Source organism: Pipra filicauda, unplaced genomic scaffold (genome assembly GCF_003945595.2).
Source record: "Pipra filicauda isolate LSUMZ 115617 unplaced genomic scaffold, ASM394559v2 scaffold155_size1731166_pilon, whole genome shotgun sequence".
Classification (NCBI taxonomy): domain Eukaryota; kingdom Metazoa; phylum Chordata; class Aves; order Passeriformes; family Pipridae; genus Pipra; species Pipra filicauda.
The window spans coordinates 1,565,775-1,589,541 of NW_024104051.1; the positions used below are offsets into that span (position 1 = coordinate 1,565,775).

The window sequence follows — 23,767 nt, forward strand, 5'->3', positions numbered from 1 at the left end:
AAATCAGAACATATCTGGCCTTTTCAAAAACTGCTTGAAAGAGTCCCATGGAATAAGGAGAAGGAAGAGGAGCCCAAAAAAGGTGGTTAGTATTCAAGGATCAGCTCCTCCAAGCTCAAGAGTTTCCCATCCCACTGAATAGGAAGTTAGGCAAAAATGTCAGGAGGCCCTGACTGGACAAACAAGGACAAAACTGGACAAACTGTCAAAACACGGACACAAAAATGAAGTGAACAGAGGGTAGAAATAAGGACAGGTAACCTGGGAGGAACACTGTGGTGGGGGAAAAAACCAGTTTTCCCCCTAAAGTTATAAAATGGTAACCCCCCAGGGGGTGGTTACCCTTGGGGTTGAGCCAATGAGTGCTTTTGCAAAATATAAACATATCACACTCAGACCAGAAAAGAAGGTTAGTTGTAGTTGTAGTTGGAGAGGTGGCCATGTTGTGAAAGCCACGAGGAGAAGGGGCAGGAGCCCCACTGGGGGCTGCCCCCCCCCCCCAGCCCCAGGCTAGGGGGCTACAGGGACTTGGAACAGTGTTAGACTGGGCTAAGTATCTGTAGCTGAGAAGCTGGGAGGTTTTTTCTCTACTGTGAGCAGCAGACAGAGCAGCAGCAGAACAGTACTGACCAGAGAACAGTGGCAAAGAGCCAGAGAAGATAAGAAGCAGCAAACAGGCATTGCAGCCAAGGAGGGAAGACACAGAGATCTCTAATGGAGAGAGAGCAGAACTAAGCCCTACAGAGACAGAGTTTGGGTAAGAACTGAAAACCAAAACCCTCAAACTCCTTTTGAAATCCCTCCTAAGCGGAAGAGATAGACTCCTACTGGATGGAAGTCCTAAAATGCAGCATGCGCTGCAGAGAGAGCAGCTGAGAAGCTCAGGCGTCCTGGAAAGCTGGACCAGGATGGCCACAATGGAACGCGGAGGAGGGCCTCGCCCTCCTGCTGTTGCTGCTAAGCTAGCAGCCTGACAGAGCATGGGAGCTCTGCAAGGGAGTTTGAATCCCCTGAGGATAGGGACTGTCATGAAGGCTTCTGCACTTCGTGATATGACGTGGTGAAGCGACCTTTGTCCTGGTGAATGCAGCCCATGGAAGAGAAAGACCCTCGCTTGGAGTCGAAGGGCTGAGAGGAGCTTGGAGACCCCCCCGTGTGTAATGAAAAGAGATCCAGCTACAGCTGCTGCATGGAGGAAGAGAGACTGATGCCCTAGAGAGACTGCTGCTGTGAGAGTAGAAAGGATCTCTTCCTTCTTCCCTCCTGGACTTTTATTTGGAGGGAAAAGAGATTTGATCCATTGTAAATACTGCTTTATCATAGAAAAGACAGTTATGATTGTATATGATGTATTATAATATTTATTTGTACAGTCATTGTAATATAACACGAGACATATTGAGTCTCGTGTTTTTGTCTGGAAAACCCATCTCACACTGGGCTGAGATGTGGGAGGGGGGCTTGGACTCGGGAACTGGATTTTTGGGGCTCTCAAACCATTACAAATACAAAGACATTATCCAAGCTTCCAGAGAAAAAGCTAGGAAAGCTACAGTCAAATGCAATTGAATCTGGCCAGAGATGTCAAAGACAAGTTTGAAAGTACACAGGTGACAAAAGGAGACTAGGGAGAATATGGGCTCATTGCTGAATGCGATGGGGATGTAGTTACACAGGACATGGAAGAGGCTGAGGCCCTGGGCTCTTCTTTGCCTCAGCCTTGACTAGCAAGACTGGCTTTCAGGAGACCCAGGTCTCAGAGAACAGGAGGAAGGCCTAAAGCAAGGAAGATGAGGGTCAGGGAACATTTAAGCAAATGGAATATATATTTATGTATATATATATATATAAATATAAAAAAGCCTATGGGTCCTGATGGAATGCACTCACAAGTACTGAGGAACCTGTCAGCTGTCATGGCAAGGCCACTTTCAATAATCTTTGATGAATCATGGCAACTGGGAGAAGTGACTGAAGATTGAAAGAAAGTAAATGACACTCTTATCTTCAAGTGCAAGAAGGAGGACCCAGGGAACCTGTTCAGACCCATTCATCTCACCACAACCCCTGAGAAGGTGATAGAGCAGATCATTCTGGAAACCTTTTGCACAAAGGACAACAAAATCAGGAGTAGTCAGATGGCTTCACCAACGGGAAGTCATACTTGACCAGCTTGATAAACTTCTAAGATGAAATAACTGGCCTGGTAGGTGAGGGGAGAACAGTGGATAGTGTCTGCTTGGACTTCAGTAAGGTCTTTGACACTGTCTCCTATAAAATTCTCATAGACAAACTGCTGCTGTAGTAGTTGGACGGGCAGACATTGAGGTGGATTGAATTTTGTCTGAATGGCCAGGTCCAGAGGGTGGTGATCAGTGGCACAAAGCCTAGTTGGAGGTCAGTAAACTAGGTCAGTGTACCCCAGAGGTCCATAGAGGGTCCAGTCCTGTTTAACATCTTGATTAATGATGTGGGTGATGGGGCAAAGCGTACCCTCAGCAAGTTTGCAGATGACACAAAAACCGAAGGGAGTGACGATAGGCCAGATGAGCATGCTGCCATCCAGCACAAACTTGACAGGCTGGAGAAACAGCTTGATAGGAACCTCAGGAAGCTCAGCAAGAATTGCAAATTCCTTCACCTGAACAACCCCACACACCACTATATGCTGGGGGCTACTACAGGAAAGGAACTTGGCAGAAAAGGACCTGGGGATCCTGGTGAACACCAAGTTGAACATAAGCCAGCAATGTACCCTTGCTGCAAAGAAAGCTACTGGTATGCTGGACTGTGTTAGGCACAGTGTTGCCAGCACGTCAAGGAAGAAGATCCTTCCCTTCTGCTCAGCACTGGTAAGGCCATGCAAGAGTGCAAGAGAGACATGGACATACTGAATAGAGTCCAATGAAGGGCCATGATGATGATGATGAAGGGACTGCAGCATCTCTCCTAGAAGGAAAGGATAAAAGAGTGGGACTGCTCAGCCTGGAGAAGACAAGGTATAGGCAGGATCTTACTGATTTCTATGAACAAACACCTGAAGGGAGGTTGCAAAGGTGACTGAGCAAGGCTGTCTTCAGTGGTGACCAGAGGCAATGGGCACAAACTGAAATACAGGAAGTGCCATCGGAACATCATTAAACACTTTTCTAACATGAGGATAAGTGAGCACTGGCAAGCGCTATCCAGGGACATTGTGGCATCTCCATCCTTTGAGATGTTTAAAACTCTCTGGACATGATACTGGGCAACAACGTCTAGGTGGCCTTGCTTGGGCAGGGGGGAGTTCTGCTGACAGAGAACAGCACCCTGAGCAGTATTCTGTTCAAAGTCTTGATAGACATACCAAGCATTTTAAAAAGAAAGTAATATTACAAACACCGGGACTAATCACAAAAAGGCATCATCACTGGGTTTGCATTTTTTCAACTCACTATATATTTAATACAAAAATCTAAAACCATTTCCTTTTCCCCTAGATTTTCTGTGTTGAGCCCTATTGTATAGAGAAATATATATTAAAGAGAATACTAACCTTTTTGGATGCCAGGAAAGGGAGGGAGAGATTGAATTGTAATTATTAGATTTCTATTGAAAAAGTACACCACATACTTTACACTGGCTATATAATAAATTGGTATTAACATAGTTAAGAAGGAAGCTCTAATAAGGAAGGGGAAAAAAATCCCCAACCCACTACTGATTAACAAATCATTAGCTCCCTCTTTTCTTTGGCAGATTTTTGCACCTCCTCGGAATAACACGGTATGGTACATCATTAAGGGATGCTAACAATGTGTTCAGACCAGATTAGAAAACAGTGCATAACTAGGAAGAATAATAATAAATAAACACCTCCCACCCCAGCTGCAAGTCAATTGAGTATTGGAACCTTAAATACATTAGACTTTGTGACAAGAAATCTTCATCTGTTGCAGAAGATGCAAAAGCACAACCAGACTGCAGAAAACATGACCAAAGTTTCAAACTAATCAAGTTGTGTAAATGCTAATAGTTACAAGTTCCCAGAAAGGTCATTATGTCAAAATAGGGCATGAGAAATGCTTTCAGAATTATTACTACCAGTACCCACTTAAAAAAAAAAAATAAAAAAAAATGAAAAACTTGATCTTCACAATGTTGTTTGCAAAAAGCTGCATCTGATGTTGGTTTACTATGACAATCTAGCAATATATTTTCCCTTACTATTATTATCAACGGTCATTAGGAAAAAACATAATAGAAAAAATTCTCTTCACAAAACACAGATGTTATTATAGGTTAACGTGCATATTATACTACATTATACGGATTACTCTCAGACTAGATTAACACTAGGTAATAAAACTACTGCTTAGAAAAAAACTTAAGACCTTACTTTATGCTAAGACTTCCAGTAGGACAGGCCTGCGTTTAAACAGACTCCTGTTCAATGCTTTTATAATCTCTCCTAGTTATATTTGCAAATTACATTATCACAGTTTTGAGAGAGCTTTCTGTTGCATTGTGTTTTGCTCTTGGACATCCAATTAATGGTGTATTTGTAACACCATCCAGTGAAATCACAGTCTGCTAGCTGTACTGGAATGTACAGCAAGATACCACAAAGTAACAGATGCCTTTTTCTTCCATACAAAGTTAACTAGTGTGTGTTTGGAAAATAATATTCTTTATATACAAAGGGAACAAAGCAAAGATGGTTAAATGGCTCTTGAAGGAACATGTTAACGCAAGGGAATCATGAGAGAGACTGGACTCGGAAACACATTCACAGATGCACATAATATTTAAATCTACTTTGTAAACGTGATAATATTTGCAGAGTACATTGATGTCCTAATCATAATTTCCTTAAGGTTTGTTTGCCACTATATTAAAAACAAGTTTTTTTCCACAATCGGTATCTAGGTTTGCACTCTTAAATACAGAGCTTCACCAAGTAGTGAAGATAATGAGCATAAGCACCATCATGTTTGGTAATCCTGACTTCAAAATACAGCTTCTCAAGTGGCAAGCAATTTATTCTGTTTCAAAAGCAATTTTGCTATTGTGTTAGAAAATTGTACTTCAGTATTTAAAAACAGTAAGATAATGAATAATGGATTTTTCATAACTAGGATGAGGACAAAAATCTTTGTGTCTTTGTTACCTAGTATTTTTCTGCACTTAATTGCTTGAAGTGCTGATTTTCTCTGAGTGACAAATCAATTAAGTATAATCCTAGAAACCTGTATTAAAATAGGGAAGCATTGAAAGCAACATGAATAAAGAAGCTAGAGTGAAGACATCAAAACTCTCAGCATGACTGCTACTAAATCAGGTATGATGAAAATATCTTGAAAAAAGAATGGTTTCCTAAGGAAAAATGAACATTAATATTAAACAACTTTCAACAAAATCTGACTGTTATTAGGAATATCATTTAGCAGATTTAACTGAAAGGAAACCATGTACAATAAATACTTTTAAGTGAAATTTTGACATAAATATCTGCTGTGAAAATGATGCCTCAAGTCACGTGTGTTTGCATCATTCCACTTTGATGGCTGTTTGCCAGAGTAGATGTGACTGCAGAGTTCCAGAGGTACCATAACTGCTAATGGAAACCATTTTAATTCATTTAATTCTAATTTGGCTACTTATTTATATCCATAATAATTTCTGTATTTTCTGCCAGCTTTCCATTACTCTAAAAGAGCAATGTTCAAGGGTGCAGCATGAAGCTGCAAGGCACAGGGCAAATGTGACTGCACACTTTTCTGGTTTTACTCACTTGACAAATGCAGAAGCAGCATCTACGATGATGTTTTCTATCTGCCTGCTTAAAAGACTGAGATAGGAATATAAGCACTGTGTCAGATACTGCATAAATACTGCTTCCTTGCCTCCTATCACTTGTGCTATCCACCACAATTCACAAGAAGGAAAAACAAAGCTTATGTCTTAAAGCAGTATTTCTCAAAGCTAGTGAGGGAGGAAAAATGCAAGTGTGGCCATGAGTCTACACAGGAATTGGACAAAGGAGATGGCCCTGGGATGCAGAGTAGCATGGAAGAGAGGCAGCAGTGGAAGAAGTTCTATCTGAGTAGAAAATCTGAAAAAGACCAGTTCCTGGCAGGTGAGCTACCCCCATCCACTGCTGTGACTCTGTCCCATCACATCAAGTGCTGGTGATCTGGCTGAGTGACTGACAGCCACAGGGCTCACTTTGCTTCTGGTCATGAGCAGAAGAAAGACACAGAGTAAGCTGCACAATCTGTCTCATCCATATCCTGCTCCATCTCCCGTAATGTCAGGTATATATATACAAAAACTTAGAAGACAAACCACCAAATCAGCAACTCCTGTAGGTTGCCTGTATCACTGACAAAACTGCTCAGATCACATCCTCTAACAAAATAAAAATTCCCAGGAAACCGCAGCAGTAAAAACTTTATTAAGAAAGGCACATTCATCCATAACCATGTTTATAAGTATACAATGTATTTTTATATTCTTGCTCTTCTTATTCAAATAATCAGTGTCTCCATAAAACAGATTGCTTTGCTAGAACCTACCCAAGAAAAAAATCAAATTACAAATACTTATTTTCCTCAAATATTCTTCTGCATTTCTAAAAATTGGGAATTACAATTTTCCTCTAATTTGAAACACCTCACACAGCAGTAAATTCTAGTAAACTACAAAGCAATCATGCTGTTCCTAGATTACAACAGAATTTGAAAGTGGAAAAATCTTCTATGGCTAAGTGCATGAAATTTAAAGAATTTCCTTTAAACGCTTCCTACAAAACACAGAAGAGCTATTCAGAAGTTTTTAGAATTGATTAGAGTTTGACACTATTTGTCTCAATTTAGCTTTAGCTGAGCCTCTAATGTAAGTGCACCCCTAATCAGCATTACTTGGGTAGTCTCTGAATGTAAGTCCTGGCCTAAAAACAATACACAGTCATACACAAAATAATCCTATTGCAAATTTATATGCGCTGTCAGGGACAGGTGTGTCAGAGATGTCTACACAGAAGACAACAGTAAACACAGTATTCCAGCAGTTATTACCAAAAAAAAAAAAAAAAAGGAAAATACATTTGGACAGCTGAAACATTTTAAGAAAGCTGAATATTTGTGGAGCTGAACATTTATACCCAGTTTCAATAGATAATTTTGCTTTCGTGTCCTTGCATAACAGAATCTTTAAAACTCTAGTACAACACTTTCATCATAGTGCATGTTTATCCATCCAAAATAGAAGGAAAAAGTACTTCTACTGTATGCAGGCAAGTTTATTACTGACTGTGTCACTGAGATGAATATGACCAAATTCTGCAATAAGACCAAATAAATTGTCACTCCTCCATATCCTAAGATATGATACAGAGAGATAGTCTGGAAAATCATAAGGCGGCATTTGTGAACTACTACCACCACTAAAAAAAATAAAAAGAAAAGCTGGCATCTTCTAATATGAAGAACTAAAGGCAAAACCCTAATATCTGTTGAGATAAAGGTCTAAAAGCAGAATACAAAGTTATTACCAAGGCAGCTCCCTTTCATCAGGAGCTTCTCAAAAATTGCTTAAAACAGATACTACAGGTTCCACCAGACACCTACAAACCCCAAATACTCTGAATGCTATTTTCTTCTCTCTCCCCTACGTCACACTTTCTTTACCAGAACAACATACAGAAGAAGCAAACTGAGAAGATCTGTGTAACAAAGCCTTCATGAAAAAAGGCACCTTTCTTTACTCCTCTTTGCTTACCTTACAAATCACTATGCATATCCTAACACAAGATCTTTTTCAACCATGACAAGATGAGTGAGTCTCTGTATTTAACAAATAGGAACCAGAAATACCTAAATACACAGCAGGACCTGAGGAAACATCATCTACATTCACTAGAACCCTATTTTTAATTAGTAGGGTATGTCATTGATTAGAACAACGGGGCCATTTTATCACTGTCACTGGGTATTGTTATTGACATTGTAGCCCAATCAATTGTTTTCTCTCCCTGTTCTTAGCAATCCAAATGCCTGCCCAAGCAATACAAATCACTGTATTTAGATACTATATATACAAAACAGGAAGGCATGCAAAAATAATAGCTTAAACATGACCAACCTTAGAAATACATTACAAAGTGTATTTTATGGCACATGCAGTCACGTGTACTCATTGCAAACAACAGCATCATCTGCAATAGTAACTTGAAGTTCTCAAACTTTTTTTTTTCCTAATGATTAAAACATTTCAGATCAGGATAATGACTGTAAGAATAACCATGCTAAAAATTATGACTGTAAACCTATTTTGGTGTGAAAGACTATTACTAGTGAAAACTATAAGGACAACTTTTTCCAAATATACATTTCTAAGTAATGTTAAGTCAAAGAACTGCAATTAAAAATTACTTTTTTACTAAAATCACTTAAAGTTCCTATGTCATCAAAATTTGTGTCTGCAGACTAAGTATTACAAACTACTTCTCAGGTATGACACCAATGAAAGTGTCATCGTTTGTAAAAATACCCAACAGTTGCTAAAATGAGCAGCTCTATATGCATGTAATAAATGGCTTCCTGCATCATTATATCATTATATTATTCAATTTTGCTCTGAAAAGCAAAAGCCGCAGCAACTAACAATAACTACGCACACTGCAGAAAAAGCTCTGAAAACATTAACATATGGCAAGACTATTTTTCAAAACTTATACATCAAACTACTTTGATCTTTGTTCCAGGCAAAAATCTCAGAACCTATCCTAAATCGGGTGTCAGTCCCAACAAGTAGTATTAACCTGTGGATAAAGTCTTTGGCAAAGAAAGCAACACACAGTTCAGGAATGTCAAATTGACAACAATGGGCATAACATGTGCATTGAGAAGAAAGTTAGAAAAAATTTTTAAAAATCCCTGTTAACTTCTTGCTCTAAAAACTAGTAGTACTTTATAACTTGAGTCTTGAAAACGTAGACTCAGTCACTGTTATACAAATACAGCATCCCAAGTATGAAGTTGCCACACAAACAACCCTGCTGGAAGAATCAGAATTAAGAGATGGCATCTCAGACTAAGCCTAAAAGTCACTCGGTGACATAGTTCCAAACAGTGGTGAATCTCTGTCCAAAATCACAACCCAGGAAAGGCTAATGAAAAAGGGCAGTATATCCTGCAAGACAATTACAGCAATTTTGACTATTTTTTTAAATGAAATCAAGTTTCACTTTGCAAAAGAGAGAAACACTTTGAATTTCAGGTGAAGTCTGTAAAAAAATAGAGGAGCAAGAGTTCTCCTGGAAAAAGAACAGGACATTAATGATTGATCTGTAACAATGGCTTAGCAGCACAGACAACTCTCCTAACTATTATTCTAATGAGATCTCTTTACACCACATTTGATCCTTTCCTCCTTAAGCTACAATAAAAGATGGAGGTGTATTCAAGTGAACATTTGAATATAGCAGCATAATGTACAGCTGTGTGTTTTAATGTGTTGTCATTTCCAATACACTTCAACACCTATATATTAGCAGCTGTAGCCTAAAACACCGGGAATACCGTATTGTTCAGAGTTCATGACGTTTCTACCAGATATCAACTGAACCTGCAACATTTGCAATTTTTGTATGACAGTATAAACCAATACATCTCACTCTGAGTCACTACCTCCAATAAAGAAGATTTCCATCCTACAGAGAGTGGGTTAGACTGACCTGTAATGGTGTGCCCACTTAGGTGCCACTCCTGTATGTATGTCATGGAGGAAAACCAACACAAGACAAGGGCTCTGATTTAAACAAAGCACCACAGGAATGAGGATGATGTTATGAGCTTTGTCCACAAGCAAGTGCAGGTGTGCCACTACACATATAGACAATTAACAAGCAGTACCCACTCCCCCACATTCCCACAGCTGCTCAATTGTCAGGAGCTTCTGTGACCACACCCAGAGCAGCAGGATGGATAGCGCTAACAATGCTATTTCTACCAAAAAAACCTAACAGACATTTACAGTTTATGTTCCTGGACTAAACAAGTTATTGCTTCTGGTCAAACAACAGATGTTTGAAGAAATTACTGTCACTTTGCAACAGCAGTTTTAAAACACAGATGTTCAAAAGTAAATTTGGTTCTATCTTCAGAATGCTTTATCACAGAAGCTATATTAAAATTCAAATTAATGTCAATATTGTCAGTCATTCAGCTTCATCCATCATTTTCAAGCTCATTTTCAGGATGAAATATGTAGGATCATTCCACTACCAGGTGTTGGGGGGATAAGAGGAAATTGAAACCTGTAAAACTCTGCACAGATATTGTAACAACTTTTGCTCTAAATATTCAGAAGTACCCGGGAAAGAGACTAGTAACATTTCAGAAAACCAAAGAAATACCAAGTATCACTGTATATAACGCACTCAATGGGTAAACTCCTCTGATACATATCAATGTCTGGGATTTTTAACAACTATGGACATTTTGCCAGGCCTTTCAGACCCACAGTTAGAGTAAAGTAAGTTATGAGCTTTCTGTGAATACCATTCTACAAGAGATGTTAGGTTCTATCAACTCTGATTGCTACATGGTCTCACCAAATAATATTTTCAGTTACTTGGTCTTAATTATTACACATGAAATATCAAAAAACTGGCATATCACTTGCCACTGAAGAATAACATCTACACTATGAAAATCACATTGTAGTTTAGAACTAGAACAGATACTCCTAACAAAACTGAAAGCAGGTTGCAAGAATCAAAGTATTTTAAAGCTCATGTCAGGCTATGTCAGAAATTAAACCCACAGAATTACTGTACATGCATTGAGTGTTACCTGTTGAAATTTGTATGTCTCTTTTTTGGTGGTTCACTGTGAAACTGAGCCAAATACCCTGAAAATCATAACCACAAGGACTACACGATTGCTGGGAACAGCTTTCATTTAAAACATTTTAAAAGCATTAGAACAGTATTGACATTAAATCGTCGTATTTTCTATGTACTACAAAAACTGGTTTAACATTTTTAAGTATCAGTGAAGCATGTGAATTCTCATCAAACTTCAAGTTCTGCAGACTTCCATTCCATTTTGTCTGGGATAGATTTCATTTTTTCTATTATACATACTTCACATGAAATAAGCTACAATTCACTAGTTGTTAAGCAATAAGTATCCTGTATTTACCTGGACAAAAGACACATTATCCTATTATTTTGTTCTTTTTTCCCCTCTTGTGTAATTTTCTTACTCACTAATGACATAACAGAGTAAGAATTCAAAAATAACAGTTCAGTCAGTTGCCTTAAACCAGAGTTGCTCTATCAGTGAGTAAACTGCAGAGACAAGAAAAGCAGTCGATCTGTTCCATAACTTGCCCTACCACAACCACTAATATATGTAGTTGTGTCATTCATAAATACACTACTGTAGCCCGCACCGTGAATAATCCTGCAAGAGTTTTCCTTACAGGGACTGGGTGTTCTTCATGACATCACCTTTGCAAATACCTGAAGTGCAACTACATTTATGTCACATAGGAGACAGCTGGCAAGACATGATTTTCTGGGACCAGCTCAAGAGTCCCAACACCAGGCCAAATGCATGTATACACTGTCAGCAGCATATGTAGAACACCTGAACAAACCAGGTATTTTGCTTGTAGATAAATGAGGGCTGTCTACTGCTTAACTCCTTATCAGCTTCAAAATTCCAGCAGGCTTCTTGTTTTCCTTCCATCCAGCTCACGTGACAACACAGGCACAGGACAGTTAACTTCCTTCCTGTATGTAGCAGTTGATTACTCCGGGGCTGATGATGACAAATACAAGTCTAACATATGAGAACAAGCATTTTAAGTCTCACTGCACATTTAAGGTGATCCTGGATTAAACCTGAGATACCAACTATACTATATTTTAATTGGTGTTTGTTTCTAGACATCTTCAGAGATATGCATTATACCTTTTTAGGCAAAATCGTCAAGCATACATGCACACGATAACTTTTTGCATATCAGAGACCACAGTGACTTCAACACTCTTATAAGTAACTGCAACATCAGGACCTTTGCTGCAGTTTCCACATGAATGTAAGGCTCCTTCAGAGTCTGTGCTGAAGATAAAGATTAGAAAAGCAGGATGAATGATTCATAAAGACATAGAAGCTGTAGTTCAATTACAAGCTTAGAGTCATAAGACTTAGAAGTTGTAATTTGACTATATGCACTGCCGTATTTCCCTTCTGACTCTACACAAGACAGCTGTGGTAGAATCTACACAAGCATTTCCATGTTTTTGTTACAGGGAACACCTTCCAAAGTACACAACAGGTGGTCTCACAAATCCAGGGCAAGGTATTCTTGAAGGAGAATGACCAACCTACTCAACTCACATTAAGAAAAACATGAACAATTAAAGCAAGTGAAGAGGTTGGTAAATGTATTCTAACTCTAAGAGCTCAGAAGAGCAATTCACTAATCAAGTGATCAAAAATAAAGAAACACAATAAATGAGCCTGTCAATTTTTAAAAGTTTTTTAAACCTGCAAGAAGTTGAACAAAAGTAATGAAAATCATAGATAATCATTGATATGGAGGATCAGTAAGTTAAATATAAATCACCTGCACTTGAGAAACACAGATGATGAAAGACCATAACTCTGAAGATGTAATCTAAACTGGACAAAATGTAATCCGCAGTCTTTGGAGGGTGATGTTGATCAAACAAGATAGAGGGGAAGATACAGAATTGGTAGTTCCTTGCTAGATCTTACAGCTTGCCAAATCTGCTTATAAAGCCGTGATTGAACAGGTTATATAAAGAAATGCAACCACTGCTTGCAAACATACCTTCAATGAACCTCTGTATCTTTATGACTTATGGACTCAACCCATCCCATCCACAGAATTTTTCAAGTCACCAAAACAGTCCTGGTTAATCTACAACACCTTTGATGCTCTGGACCAAGGCTTTGCGTAGCCAGTCCTACCCTTTATTCCCGAGCACAACACCTACTGAGAAACAAATTTCAGCAAGCACTTTCCCTGCTTCAGTTCTCTAAGGTATGGGGACAGTGATGATAATGCTGCCCTACCTCAAAACGGAGGACAAACCTACTACAAATTGTTGGACATTCGAGCGTTAGTGAGATGGGGAAGGCTCCTACAAGGGCAGACTGTCCTACAAGCTCGTGAATGTTCAATAAAAAAATCTTTTTTTATCCAGTTTAAGAAACAAGACAAGGTAATTTAAGCCTAACCTATTTTGCACAGTTTTAAGCTACATTTTTCTTAGTTATTCTATTCTGACAAAGAAGTAAATACATTTTATTAATTATGAAACAGATTTATTTGGACTAGAACAACAGCACCAACTATTCTGTTTTAGCAAGTCCATTTACTTCAGATCCTACAACTGCTCCCTCCAGTCCTTGTATTGACAGCCAGCGCCCTAGGAAAACCAAGAGAAGAGGAAAAAAAACTCAAAACAGTAACTATAATTATATCCCCTACCATAAGAGTGCTATCTAATGGAGATACCAAGATTATGGACCAAAGTTTCTCCTTCCTCACAACAACAGTGTACCTAGAAATTGTTCAGAATAATGGGAAGCAAAGAAACGTTCAATCTCTGCCTGAAAAGTTAATTTGATGTTAGACCTTTAAACCAGCTCCTTCAAATTGCTTAAACACCAATACAGTGTATTTCAAGCAATCCGAAGTTAAAATTTTTAACTCCCACATCCAAGAATGGTTCCCGCAACCCAACAACCAGCCCGCATCGTATTTACTAAGGACGCCCAAATTCGCGCCCCTCCCCTTCCCCCCCCATCCCCCGCCGCGAGCATCCCGCTCCTAAGTGAACTCCTGGCAAGGGACCCGAGTCGCGGGGAGTTCAGGCGGCGGGGCCGGGGGAGCCAAGGCCGCACGGGGAGCGGTCCTGCGCATCCTCCCGCCGCCACCGATGCCTGTCCCGGCCCCGCGCCCGCCGCCGGGACACGGGAACCGCGGGCCGGGAGGGGCGGCCAGCGCCGGGGGGGAAGCCTGCGGGAGCCAGGGGCTGCCGGCAGCCCCCTCCCCTGTCTGCAGCGGCGCCGCCGCCCCTGCGCGCCCTCCCCGCGGAGCGGGCGGGCGGTGCCGGAGCCCTGCAGGGCAGCGGGGCTGGGCGAGGGGCGCGCACCGCCCCGCCCGCCGCCGGGGACGGGGTAAGGGGAAGGGAAAGGGGGGGGGAAGGAGTGGCCGCGGCGGCGCTGCCCGTACCTGCTGTGGCGCTGCGCGGCGGCGGCGCTGCTGTAATAGGCCGCCCTGCGCTGGGCGCTGCGCGGCACCGGGCGCAGCGGGATCTGGTCCGCCATCTTGGGGGCGCCCCCCCCGCCGCCCGGGGGGCGCCGCCCGCCCCGTGACGTCACGGCCGGCGCCGGTGACGTCAGGGGGCGGGGGCCCGAGGTAAACAAGGGGGCGGTGGGGCCGGGGCCGGGGTGGGGCCGCCGGCCAGGGGGAGGTTTGCAGCGATGTCTGCGAGTATCTACAGCGGGGGAGCCAAGAGGACAGGGTCTGGCTCTTCTCGGTGGCGCCAAGCAACATGACAAGAGGCAATGGGCAGAAAGTGATGCACAGGAAGTTCCACCTGAGCATGAGGAAGAATTTCTTTACTGTGTGAGTGACCGAGCACTGGAACAGGTCGCCCAGAGAGGTTGTGGAATCTCCCTCTCTGGAGATACTCAAGAACCGTCTGGTTGCAATCCTGTGCCATGTGCTCTGGGATGACTCTGCTGGAGCAGGGAGATTGGACCAGATGACCCACTGTTGTCCCTTCCAAGCTGACCCGTTCTGTGATTCTGTGATTTTTCAGCTTCTGAAGTCCCAGACGGGTGAGCTGCAAAGAGAATGAGCCAGGGGCTGTGTGGGTGCCACCTATGGACCTGGCAGCGTGGGGGGCACAGGCAGTTCATGTGGGTGCCCTGAGTTCAGGGCTTAAACAGGAATTGCAGGAGACAAATCCTGCCCTGGTTCTCCTCAGCTTGCCTACTCTTGTATAAGTTGATGTAGGATCAGCTCCCCTTCCACCTCTTGGAGGGCGAGGGCCAGCTGTCATCTGTGCTGGATGTCAGTGAACACTGATGGGAGCCCCAAGAACAAAAAAAAGCACTGTGAATTGATGATGATGGTTTCCTGCCATTGAACAGAGACAGGTATTGCCACTTGTAAATGGACATTCTGTGTATCAGGGAAAATGAACCAAGTCTATAGGATCTCACAGGGGAAAGATCAATACACAAATCACCACCAGAAAAAACTGCTTTGGAAGATAGAAGTTTTCATAGACCTACTGTAGGATGTTATCCTTCTGTATTTCTCTGAAATCAGATGGTATGCGGAGCAAAAGGCCTAATACCATCACAGATATGAAAGACTTCCCACAAAAGGAAAAAAAAGGAAAATATATTTCTTTGTCAATGCCCATAGCTAAATGAAGTTGCTCTTATGACCCAGACACTTAATATGGAAGTGTTGCTTTACCTTAGGATGTACTTTCTACCTTAGAATAAGGCACCCCAGTTTGCAGAGTACAGTGAAGAATGCTCCCATCTGCTGGAGTGAAGGTTATGGAGCACTGGCAGTGCTTGCCAAGTGCAAATTTCTAAGCAGTGTTTTGACTTTAAGCATATTATGTGTTACTGAATTAACCGACAGGCACAGAACACTTGAAACTGAACCAGGAGAGTGGGAACAACAGTTACACAGGAGGCACAAAGCTTATATAAAAGGCAAAAATCTCTCAGCTGGGCATGGGGCAAGACTTTGCTGGGTGTTCGAAGTGTTGCGCTCGGAAATGCCAAAAAGGGGACAGATATTTATTTAACTTTGTAGCTGTGATAATCCTTATAATATTGATGGCGGTACAACAGTAGACTCATAGAATTGTAATTTAGAGTGGAAGGGATGTCCAGATGTCACCTAGACCAAGCCCATGCTCCAAGAGTTGGAGTTTGATACCAGGTTGTTCAGGGCCATGTGCAGTGGAGTATTGAACACCTCCAAGGACAGCACAGTGTTTCCACAACTTCTGTGGGCTACCTGTTGCAGTGTTTATCTTGTGATAAACAAATTGCTAATAATTAATCAGAATTTCCCATGTTCCAACCTGGGAAACATGAGATCAGCCATAATTATGCATCTCTGAGAAAAGTCCACGCTCCATCTGCTCTGTATTGTCCCATTACTGACTTATATTCAGCCACAAAGTTTCCTCTTAACCTCTTCTACTCCAAGCTGTGCAGGCTGAGCTCTCAACCAGTCCTTATATATCATGTTCTCCAGCCTCCTGACCGTCTTAATCACTCTTGTGTAGACTCACTTCAGAATAACAGTGATGAGAAGACCAAAACTGGACAGGTATATACGGGGGGAAGAGTCACTTCCCTCTTGTACCTGCTGGCTACACGTTTATTAATACTGTACATCTCACAACTTTAAAATTCTAAACTTTCATATTAACAACTATATATTCAGAATCCTCATGTTGCTAATGAAGTTGCTGCAGGTCTCTGGGACCAAGAGAATTTGTTTCCAGTTTACTATTTGATTCAAGCCCCATGGCAGAGCAGTTTTTGAACTGAACAGAAAGCACTTAATTCACAAGTTAGCAGCCCAAGATCAATCTTCTTGTCTGTGCAGAACTTTGGTTCTGGTTATTTGGTTATATTTCTGATTACTTAATGGATTATTTGGCCTGTAACTATCTTTAATGTTAGTCAGTTATGCGTATGTGTTTGTAGATTCTGTATGTATAGATAAATACATAATCTAGCATATATCATGAAAGGTTTATTATTGTCAGACTTTTAAGGGCCCCAGCATGAGACAATCATTAGGAACCATAAATGCCTCTAGAGTCTTGATTTCTTACTGTCTCATGTATTCTGTAAGCATTATTTTATTTATGACTACTTTAAGATTTTAAGAGAAAAATACTTCACTATTACCTGTGTGCAGAGAGGCTTTAATTAGAAAGCCCTCTAAGAAGAGGAAAATGAGTTTTTTAGAAAATCAGTGGCCGAGAGAGGAACAAAATGGAATATTTATCATTTTAAATGTATGCAGTTTTGATTACTTCAAATATATGTTTAAAAATTGCAGTTAAGACAGTTGCTGAAAATCTGTCATGATTTCATTTTGATCACTCTAATTGCCTTTTTGCATCAGGATTTTCATAAAATGGTAAAAGCTCTTAAGAGTAGGAATTTTGGTTGTGTAACATCTTTTGTCATTCATTTTTAGATTGTAGTCCTGTTTCATGTTTTGTAAAGAAAATCCTTGCATTTATATAGAAGTTTCTTAATGCAAAATTGAGACCTTGGCATATGATATGTAGGGACTTTTCAAGATGCCGCTAGAAAATGTGCCTGCATTTTGAAAATAATATTTCCTTTTCTATTTAAAAATACCAAAAGGTTACAGAATAAACTTGTTCTCGATTCAGATTTTGCTATTCAGGCATTTCAGGCAGATGTTATTTTGCTTTGTGAAAAAAGCTTTTCATTTCAGGAATTAATTTCAATATTAAGTCCTGGTTAGGTAACATTTGTCACTTAAATATCATGATAACATACATTTATAATGAGTAAATATAACCCCACTCTAAAATAAAATTTCTATATCATCCTTTCCATGCTTCTTTTTTGCATCTTTTTGCATTTATAACAGGTGGCAGAGATCCAGAACCTATGATTTATGGATCTTGTGAACTCTTGGTTTGAGTAGGAATGAGCTGGCATGGAAACTGTTTTGCATTTGTTGCATGTGTCTGCTACAGGTGCAGAACCTATCTGTTGCTAGTTCTGCCTGATATCCCCAGAGGGCATTTTATAATAATTTATACTTTCGTTACCATTCTACTTCTGCTGTAAATGTTCAAGGTTAAATGCTCCTTCCCTCCTAATCCTGTTTATGTATCCAGTCTGGGCTAGGGTAAGGGCGGGAAATAAAAGACAGTTTGAAGATAATTCATTCTTCATTATCTTCTTGGAGCCAAATTATAAAATCATTTATACTAAAGTAAATCTGTGGAAGTGATACTAAAATCAGTTTAATATAAAACAAAAGAAACGAGTTTCAGTAAGCCTCCCATAATGTTACATGATACAAAATTTACATTACTTTTATACTAGATATTTTCTCACCTGATCCTTCAGATCTCCTTGCATCTCTGTTTTAATTGTGAAACTTTATTCATCAGTGATGAACCAGTTTGGTATCTGTCTTCAAATTTTCAGCAAATTGCAAATTGGTCCAAGATACCTAGAGGCTTAAAAAAAAATCACTGGCAGAACCTAAGCACAACAACACAGAAAGAATCTGGTTGTCCTTATAGGAAGAGCTAAGTGCAGCAAGGAAAACTACACCAAACAAATTTTTACACTGTTAGAGTGAGGGAGCAAAACAAATACAAAACAGAGGAAGCTAAAACAGCTGCAGTTATCAGTTTTAATAATTCTAATAGGAGAGTCTTCATATCTTCATATCAGTAGGATGTAACAAAATGTTGTCTTGCTCTGGGAAAGAACAAAATTGGAGATACTGTTTACTCTGAGAGGATCCTTGTTTTCAAAAATTACTTCAGACTGAAGCTGCATGCAATTCAGTTATACACCAAAATCAATCAGTTTAAAAACAGCAACAAGAAGTAAAAATAATCATATTAAATACTACTATACTATTAAAAACCCTGGGATCAATAAGTACTGGAAACAAAACACTGATCATATATAAATAAAATACTATTGTCTACATATCTACTAGAAAGAATATCCTATTCCTACACATTTTATTTTTAATATTCACAGCATTCAGTGTTTGTCAATTAATCGTGCTCCCAGCTGTTACATTTCTTTCAGACCTTCCTTCAAGGTCTTCTCTTTGGTAAATGTCAACTCTCTGCATCTCTGCAGGATTTATAGATTGCTAAATCTCTGTTCCACCTATTGTAGTCCATCCTTACCAAACAGTGTGTCCCACCACACTGGCATCACTCCAGCACTGTGCCACCCTCACCTGTATTCCACTAACTCAGTCTTTTAGCATAAAATGCAAGCAATATCTTCTCCAGTTAAATAAGCAAGATAATGTACATGTTGCATTTTGGATTTTGCTAGAGTACTAGACAATAACAGATCTGGCTGAAAAGGCATTTTCTACAGTTCACTTGGCAATAGATGAGGCAAACAAAGCAAATCCTAGAGTACTTAAATAAAATTGGTTTGGAAACAAAGGTACACTTTGGTGACTTCTGATACAAATATCAGTCATACGTTCACTTAAGGTATTAATTGTTGATTGTGGATAAACAAAAGGAGCAAATTATAAATACAATACTCATTATTTTACTGCACTGTTACAGTGACCCTTCAGTGAGAACCGTCTAGTAATTGTTCACAGTATCTATTCAGTTATGTTTACCTCTAAGTTAAAAATTGCTTCAAAATATGTTTCAAAATCCCATGCCTTCTAGTTAGCTTCTGAGATACACTTTCTCATCCTCTTAATGTATGTAAATTCAATTCTAGATTTTTATTTCTAGTTGGACAAAAAAATCCCATGGACTCAAAAATTTTGAGCTGGATTACCAACTTCTGATCTTCTCTTAAAACAAGAGACTATCCAATGAAATGTCCCTATGATCTGTGGTGCAAAATCAACAGCAAAGCATATCAGCACTTTCAAATGACACTTTTGTTTTTAATGTTCTCAGTGTGTTTATTTTATCAAATTCCACACTGCTGATATTTCAAATAAATAAATACAGCTGCTTTAACTACTTCTTCAAACTGAAAGAAAATGCACCCATGGATTAATTACAAATTTCATGTTGTTTCAGAGCTTCTGAAAAGGTCATGGAAGGACAAACAAGGTCCAAGTGTAAACTCGAGTGTTCAAGTTGTGATTGCTGCTATCAGACTCACTTGGATCTGATTTCCTTTTGCAGTTTCTGTTACAATAGTGACAAAAAAAAAAAAAAAGCTTCAAGTGGGATTAGGGGGTCTTTGTTCTGAGAGCTATACAGAACTCAATGAAGAAAAAGGTTCCCAGATGATAAGTGACAAAATACTTAGTGTCTTGTATTGCATATCCTTCAAAAGTCAGAAAATACTTAAAATCTCCTCTTTCTCTGGTATCTCTTTATGTCTGCCCCAGCCATCAGCTCAGGCTCATAGCAAAGGTTTCTTATTTGCCTCAGACCTGCTTCTGAAACCCATTTTTTCTCAGACATTTTAGCCAGCCACATCTGGCTCCTGTTAAAACCTAAGCGTCATCTCTTTGTATACTGATTTCACTCCAAGCAGAAGTTCAAAACTTACAGATTTTTCTTGTCTCTCTTACCCACATAGGAAACATGATTTTCACAGAATCATTAAGGTCATTTCCTCTCATCCTTTCACTTGAAACATGGCAGAATAGATTGACCCCCACCTCACTTACAGCCTCCTTTCAGGTAGCTGGAGAGAGTTCTAAGGTCCCCCGACCCTCCTCTTCTCCGGACTAAACAACACCAGTTTCCTCAGCCATTCCACATAGGACATGTTTTGTAGAGCCTTCACCAGCTCTCTGGCCCTTTTCTGGACATGCTCCAGCACTTCAATGTCCTTCTTTGTAGTGAGGGGCCCAGGACTTGCCAAAGGACTCACCAGTGCCTCTGAGTATAGAGGGAGGATCACTTCCCTGCTCCTGCTGGCCAAACTATTTCGGACACAGGCCACGATACCACTGGCCTTCTTGGCCACCTGGACACACTGCTGGCTCATATCCAGCCAGCTATTGACCAGCATCCCCAAATCCTTTCTGCTGAGCCACTCTTCCCCAAGCCTGTAGCACTACATGGCGTTGTTGGGACTCATGTGCAGGAGCTAACACTTTGCCTTGTTGAAGTTTGTTGTAGCAGTTATCCCTAGCACAATCTTAGCCTCAGAACTGCTACCACACCCTTTTTCTGGTATTAGGAATGTCAGCTGCTGCTCTCAGATCAACTCAGCATGAGCTGAAGAGATCACTTTCCTACCTCATCGCTTTCCATGTCTTGTTTCTTTCCATATCCTCTACCTTCTTCCCCAGTACTGCATTGAGCAGCAATCTGTTCCCACTGAACTGATTATTTCGCAGTAAGAGATTGTTTCCTATCACTAATCAACAGATAATTCCAGTGGGTTTTGTCTACTTCTGTAATTTGCAAACGTTTTCTCTCATTCCTTAGGAAATTCCCCATAAATGGAAAAAAAAAACAAAAAAAAGGTTCATTGCTCTTTTTTACAACTAAGAAGGGTCAACTTCTTTCTACAAAGCAAACTGAAACCAGGGTTGTCCTCAATAATACTGGATAAAGAACATCAGTTTGGTCTCCAAAATACCAGGATGAAGACTGGTCAGCCTACAAACACGAGCTCCCTGCAGTTTCCAATATCCTTATCTGGTTCTAATTTATGTAAATCTGGAGGAATTGGTAGCCAAACACAGTTTTTGAAAGAAGTAATGTTGTTGTGAAGAGCCTTAAGACTGAAAAGGAATATGTACCTCATATAGCAGAGTAAATAAGTTATCCACAAAAACTGGCTGTGACAGTATACATTTTTAGTGCATTGCTTAGACATGATACATAAGGTCTGAAATAAATAGGGATTGAAGTCACCAGGATTTAATTTCTTGGATTACAGAGGCATGGAGTCATAGTCCATGATGTTAGTGAAAATAATTATATAACCAAAATTACAGGTGCAAGATACAACAACCCAACAGACAAAACAAGATTGAAACAACCAGCTAAGGGAAGAGAAATAAAACATGTTGCATAAATTTCTTTTGTAGACTGTATGTACAACTGTAAGGATGATAGAACAGTCAGCTGTGGCTTGCCATTTATCAGTCTTTTGGTAAAAAGAAAGATTTTTCTAACCCCAAATTATCTTTCTATGAAAGGAATCGAAAGGAGTCCGTGTCTTGTACAGACTTCGGGGAAATTTATTAAATTAAGTTTTAAAGGCTGAAGAGAAGCAAAGAGAGAGAGAGATGTGCGTTGCACCTTTCAGTTAGAAGGTTGGTGGCAAGAAGAAAGCAGGTGAAAAGTCAAGGAAGAAGCTGTATGGAAAAGTGGCACTTTTAGGGAATTTTTCTGCTCTCATAGATTTCCTATTAAAAAAAAAGAAAAAAGACCACAATCCTTTCCATGAATTCTACTGATAGACAAGATAGGCTATTTTCTGAAGATAGACTTTTGTTTGGGGATTATATGCTTTTTTCCTAGCTTCTTGATTTTTTTTTGGCTTTCTACAAAATCCATGTAAAATAAGGAAAGACGTGAGAGATCAGTTTTCCCCAAAGTTTTCAAGACAGGTGCTTGAAAATAATTTCACAGACCTCTGGTGCAGTGTTGAAATACAGATTAAAATGATCTGCCTAGAAGCAGATTGAGTTGGGGTTAGGACTGATTCATGCTGTCCTGCCCAGATCATAGGACTAATCCTTTTTTTCTATGAAATGTGTGGATGGTTATACACATCACTATTAAATATTTATCTTCTAGGAAGCATGTGTTGCATAGACTTTGCTTTCTTGAAAGAGGCAAGTTGATCAATATTAAAAAAAAGGCTGTGGAGGGGGTGCCCGGCAAATTTTATATGACATTTTCAAGGAAATAAAGGTAACTTTATTTTAAGGCCAAAGACATTTCTTCTGGAAAATAAGAATTAATGTTTTACACCACGTTTCCCTTTGTACTTGTAATGTGCAACATGGTCTCTTAACAAAAGACAAAATTGATGTTATTAGAGGATTCCCATTTGAAGACTTGGCTTAGATGGAAGCATCACTGGTAGAGAGAAGAAATGTATCCTCGGGCTTTCTCTGAAACATGAACAATGTAGATGTGTTGGTACATAAAAGATGGAGTTCAGAATGGGCCTGCAGCCTTAAACTTCATAGTCATAGAATCATTGTATCATTAACTGTGAGGTGAATGGAGTGCGAGTGATTTGAAATTCAATTTCTCCTCAGTCATCCTGGTCAGCTTCTTGTATACTTAACGGCAAGGAGCCTTTATGCCAATATCTCCACTCCCTTGTAGTGGGTACAGCATGAAAGATTTTTGGCAGACAGCTCAGGGACGAACACAACTGAAGATTTTGAAAAACAGGGCCTGTAGCATGGCCTAACTGTAAGGGAGTTTGTGGACTTTCATTCAGTTACCTTTGTTCAGTATATATGAGAGTGTGTGTGTGTATATGTATATCTACACACGCTAGCTAAGAAACTTAGCTAACTAAAGTGACCACTTCCTTCTACTATTACAAGTTGTAAACTTTCAACCCCAACTTGGTGAAATGAGAAGGTCTTCATCAAATGCCTTCTAAAGAATAGGTCTTCCATTTATGACTGCCTCTCTCATATCAAACCCACTAGGAGAGTAAAAACAGCAATTATTTATAATAACTTTATTGAGTATAATTTCCATCTGTCTTTGAAAGCTCTACCTGCTGTTTTCAGGCTGTGCATGTTAAACAGAAGTGCTTACACTTGACCTTGCTCTTGATCCACTCTTTGTGCGCAGCAGTGGCTTTCTTCTTCTGAAAGATAGGTACAATTTGTGTCCACATAAATTATAATGTACTTGCTATTAACATTCTTTTATCTGGAAATTACTTACACTGATTATGTTGAAGACTGTTCTATGAGCTGTTGATAATGCAGGTCTATGATTTGGATGTAATATGTCATTCTT

The 23,767-nt window shown here is 39.9% G+C and overlaps 1 protein-coding gene across 2 annotated transcripts in view; it reads right to left on the reverse strand.

Moving 5' to 3' along the window:
* The window catches only part of ATP9B (ATPase phospholipid transporting 9B (putative)), a 157,456-nt gene extending 143,082 nt beyond the window's left edge, over window positions 1-14,374 (reverse strand). For both annotated transcript variants that reach the window (XM_039379105.1, XM_039379104.1), the window contains exon 1: window positions 14,263-14,374. In XM_039379105.1, the coding sequence (XP_039235039.1) occupies window positions 14,263-14,357 (95 nt within the window). In that variant the 5' untranslated portion in view covers window positions 14,358-14,374. The remainder of the gene's footprint in view (window positions 1-14,262) is intronic.
* Window positions 14,375-23,767: the final 9,393 nt, after the last annotated feature.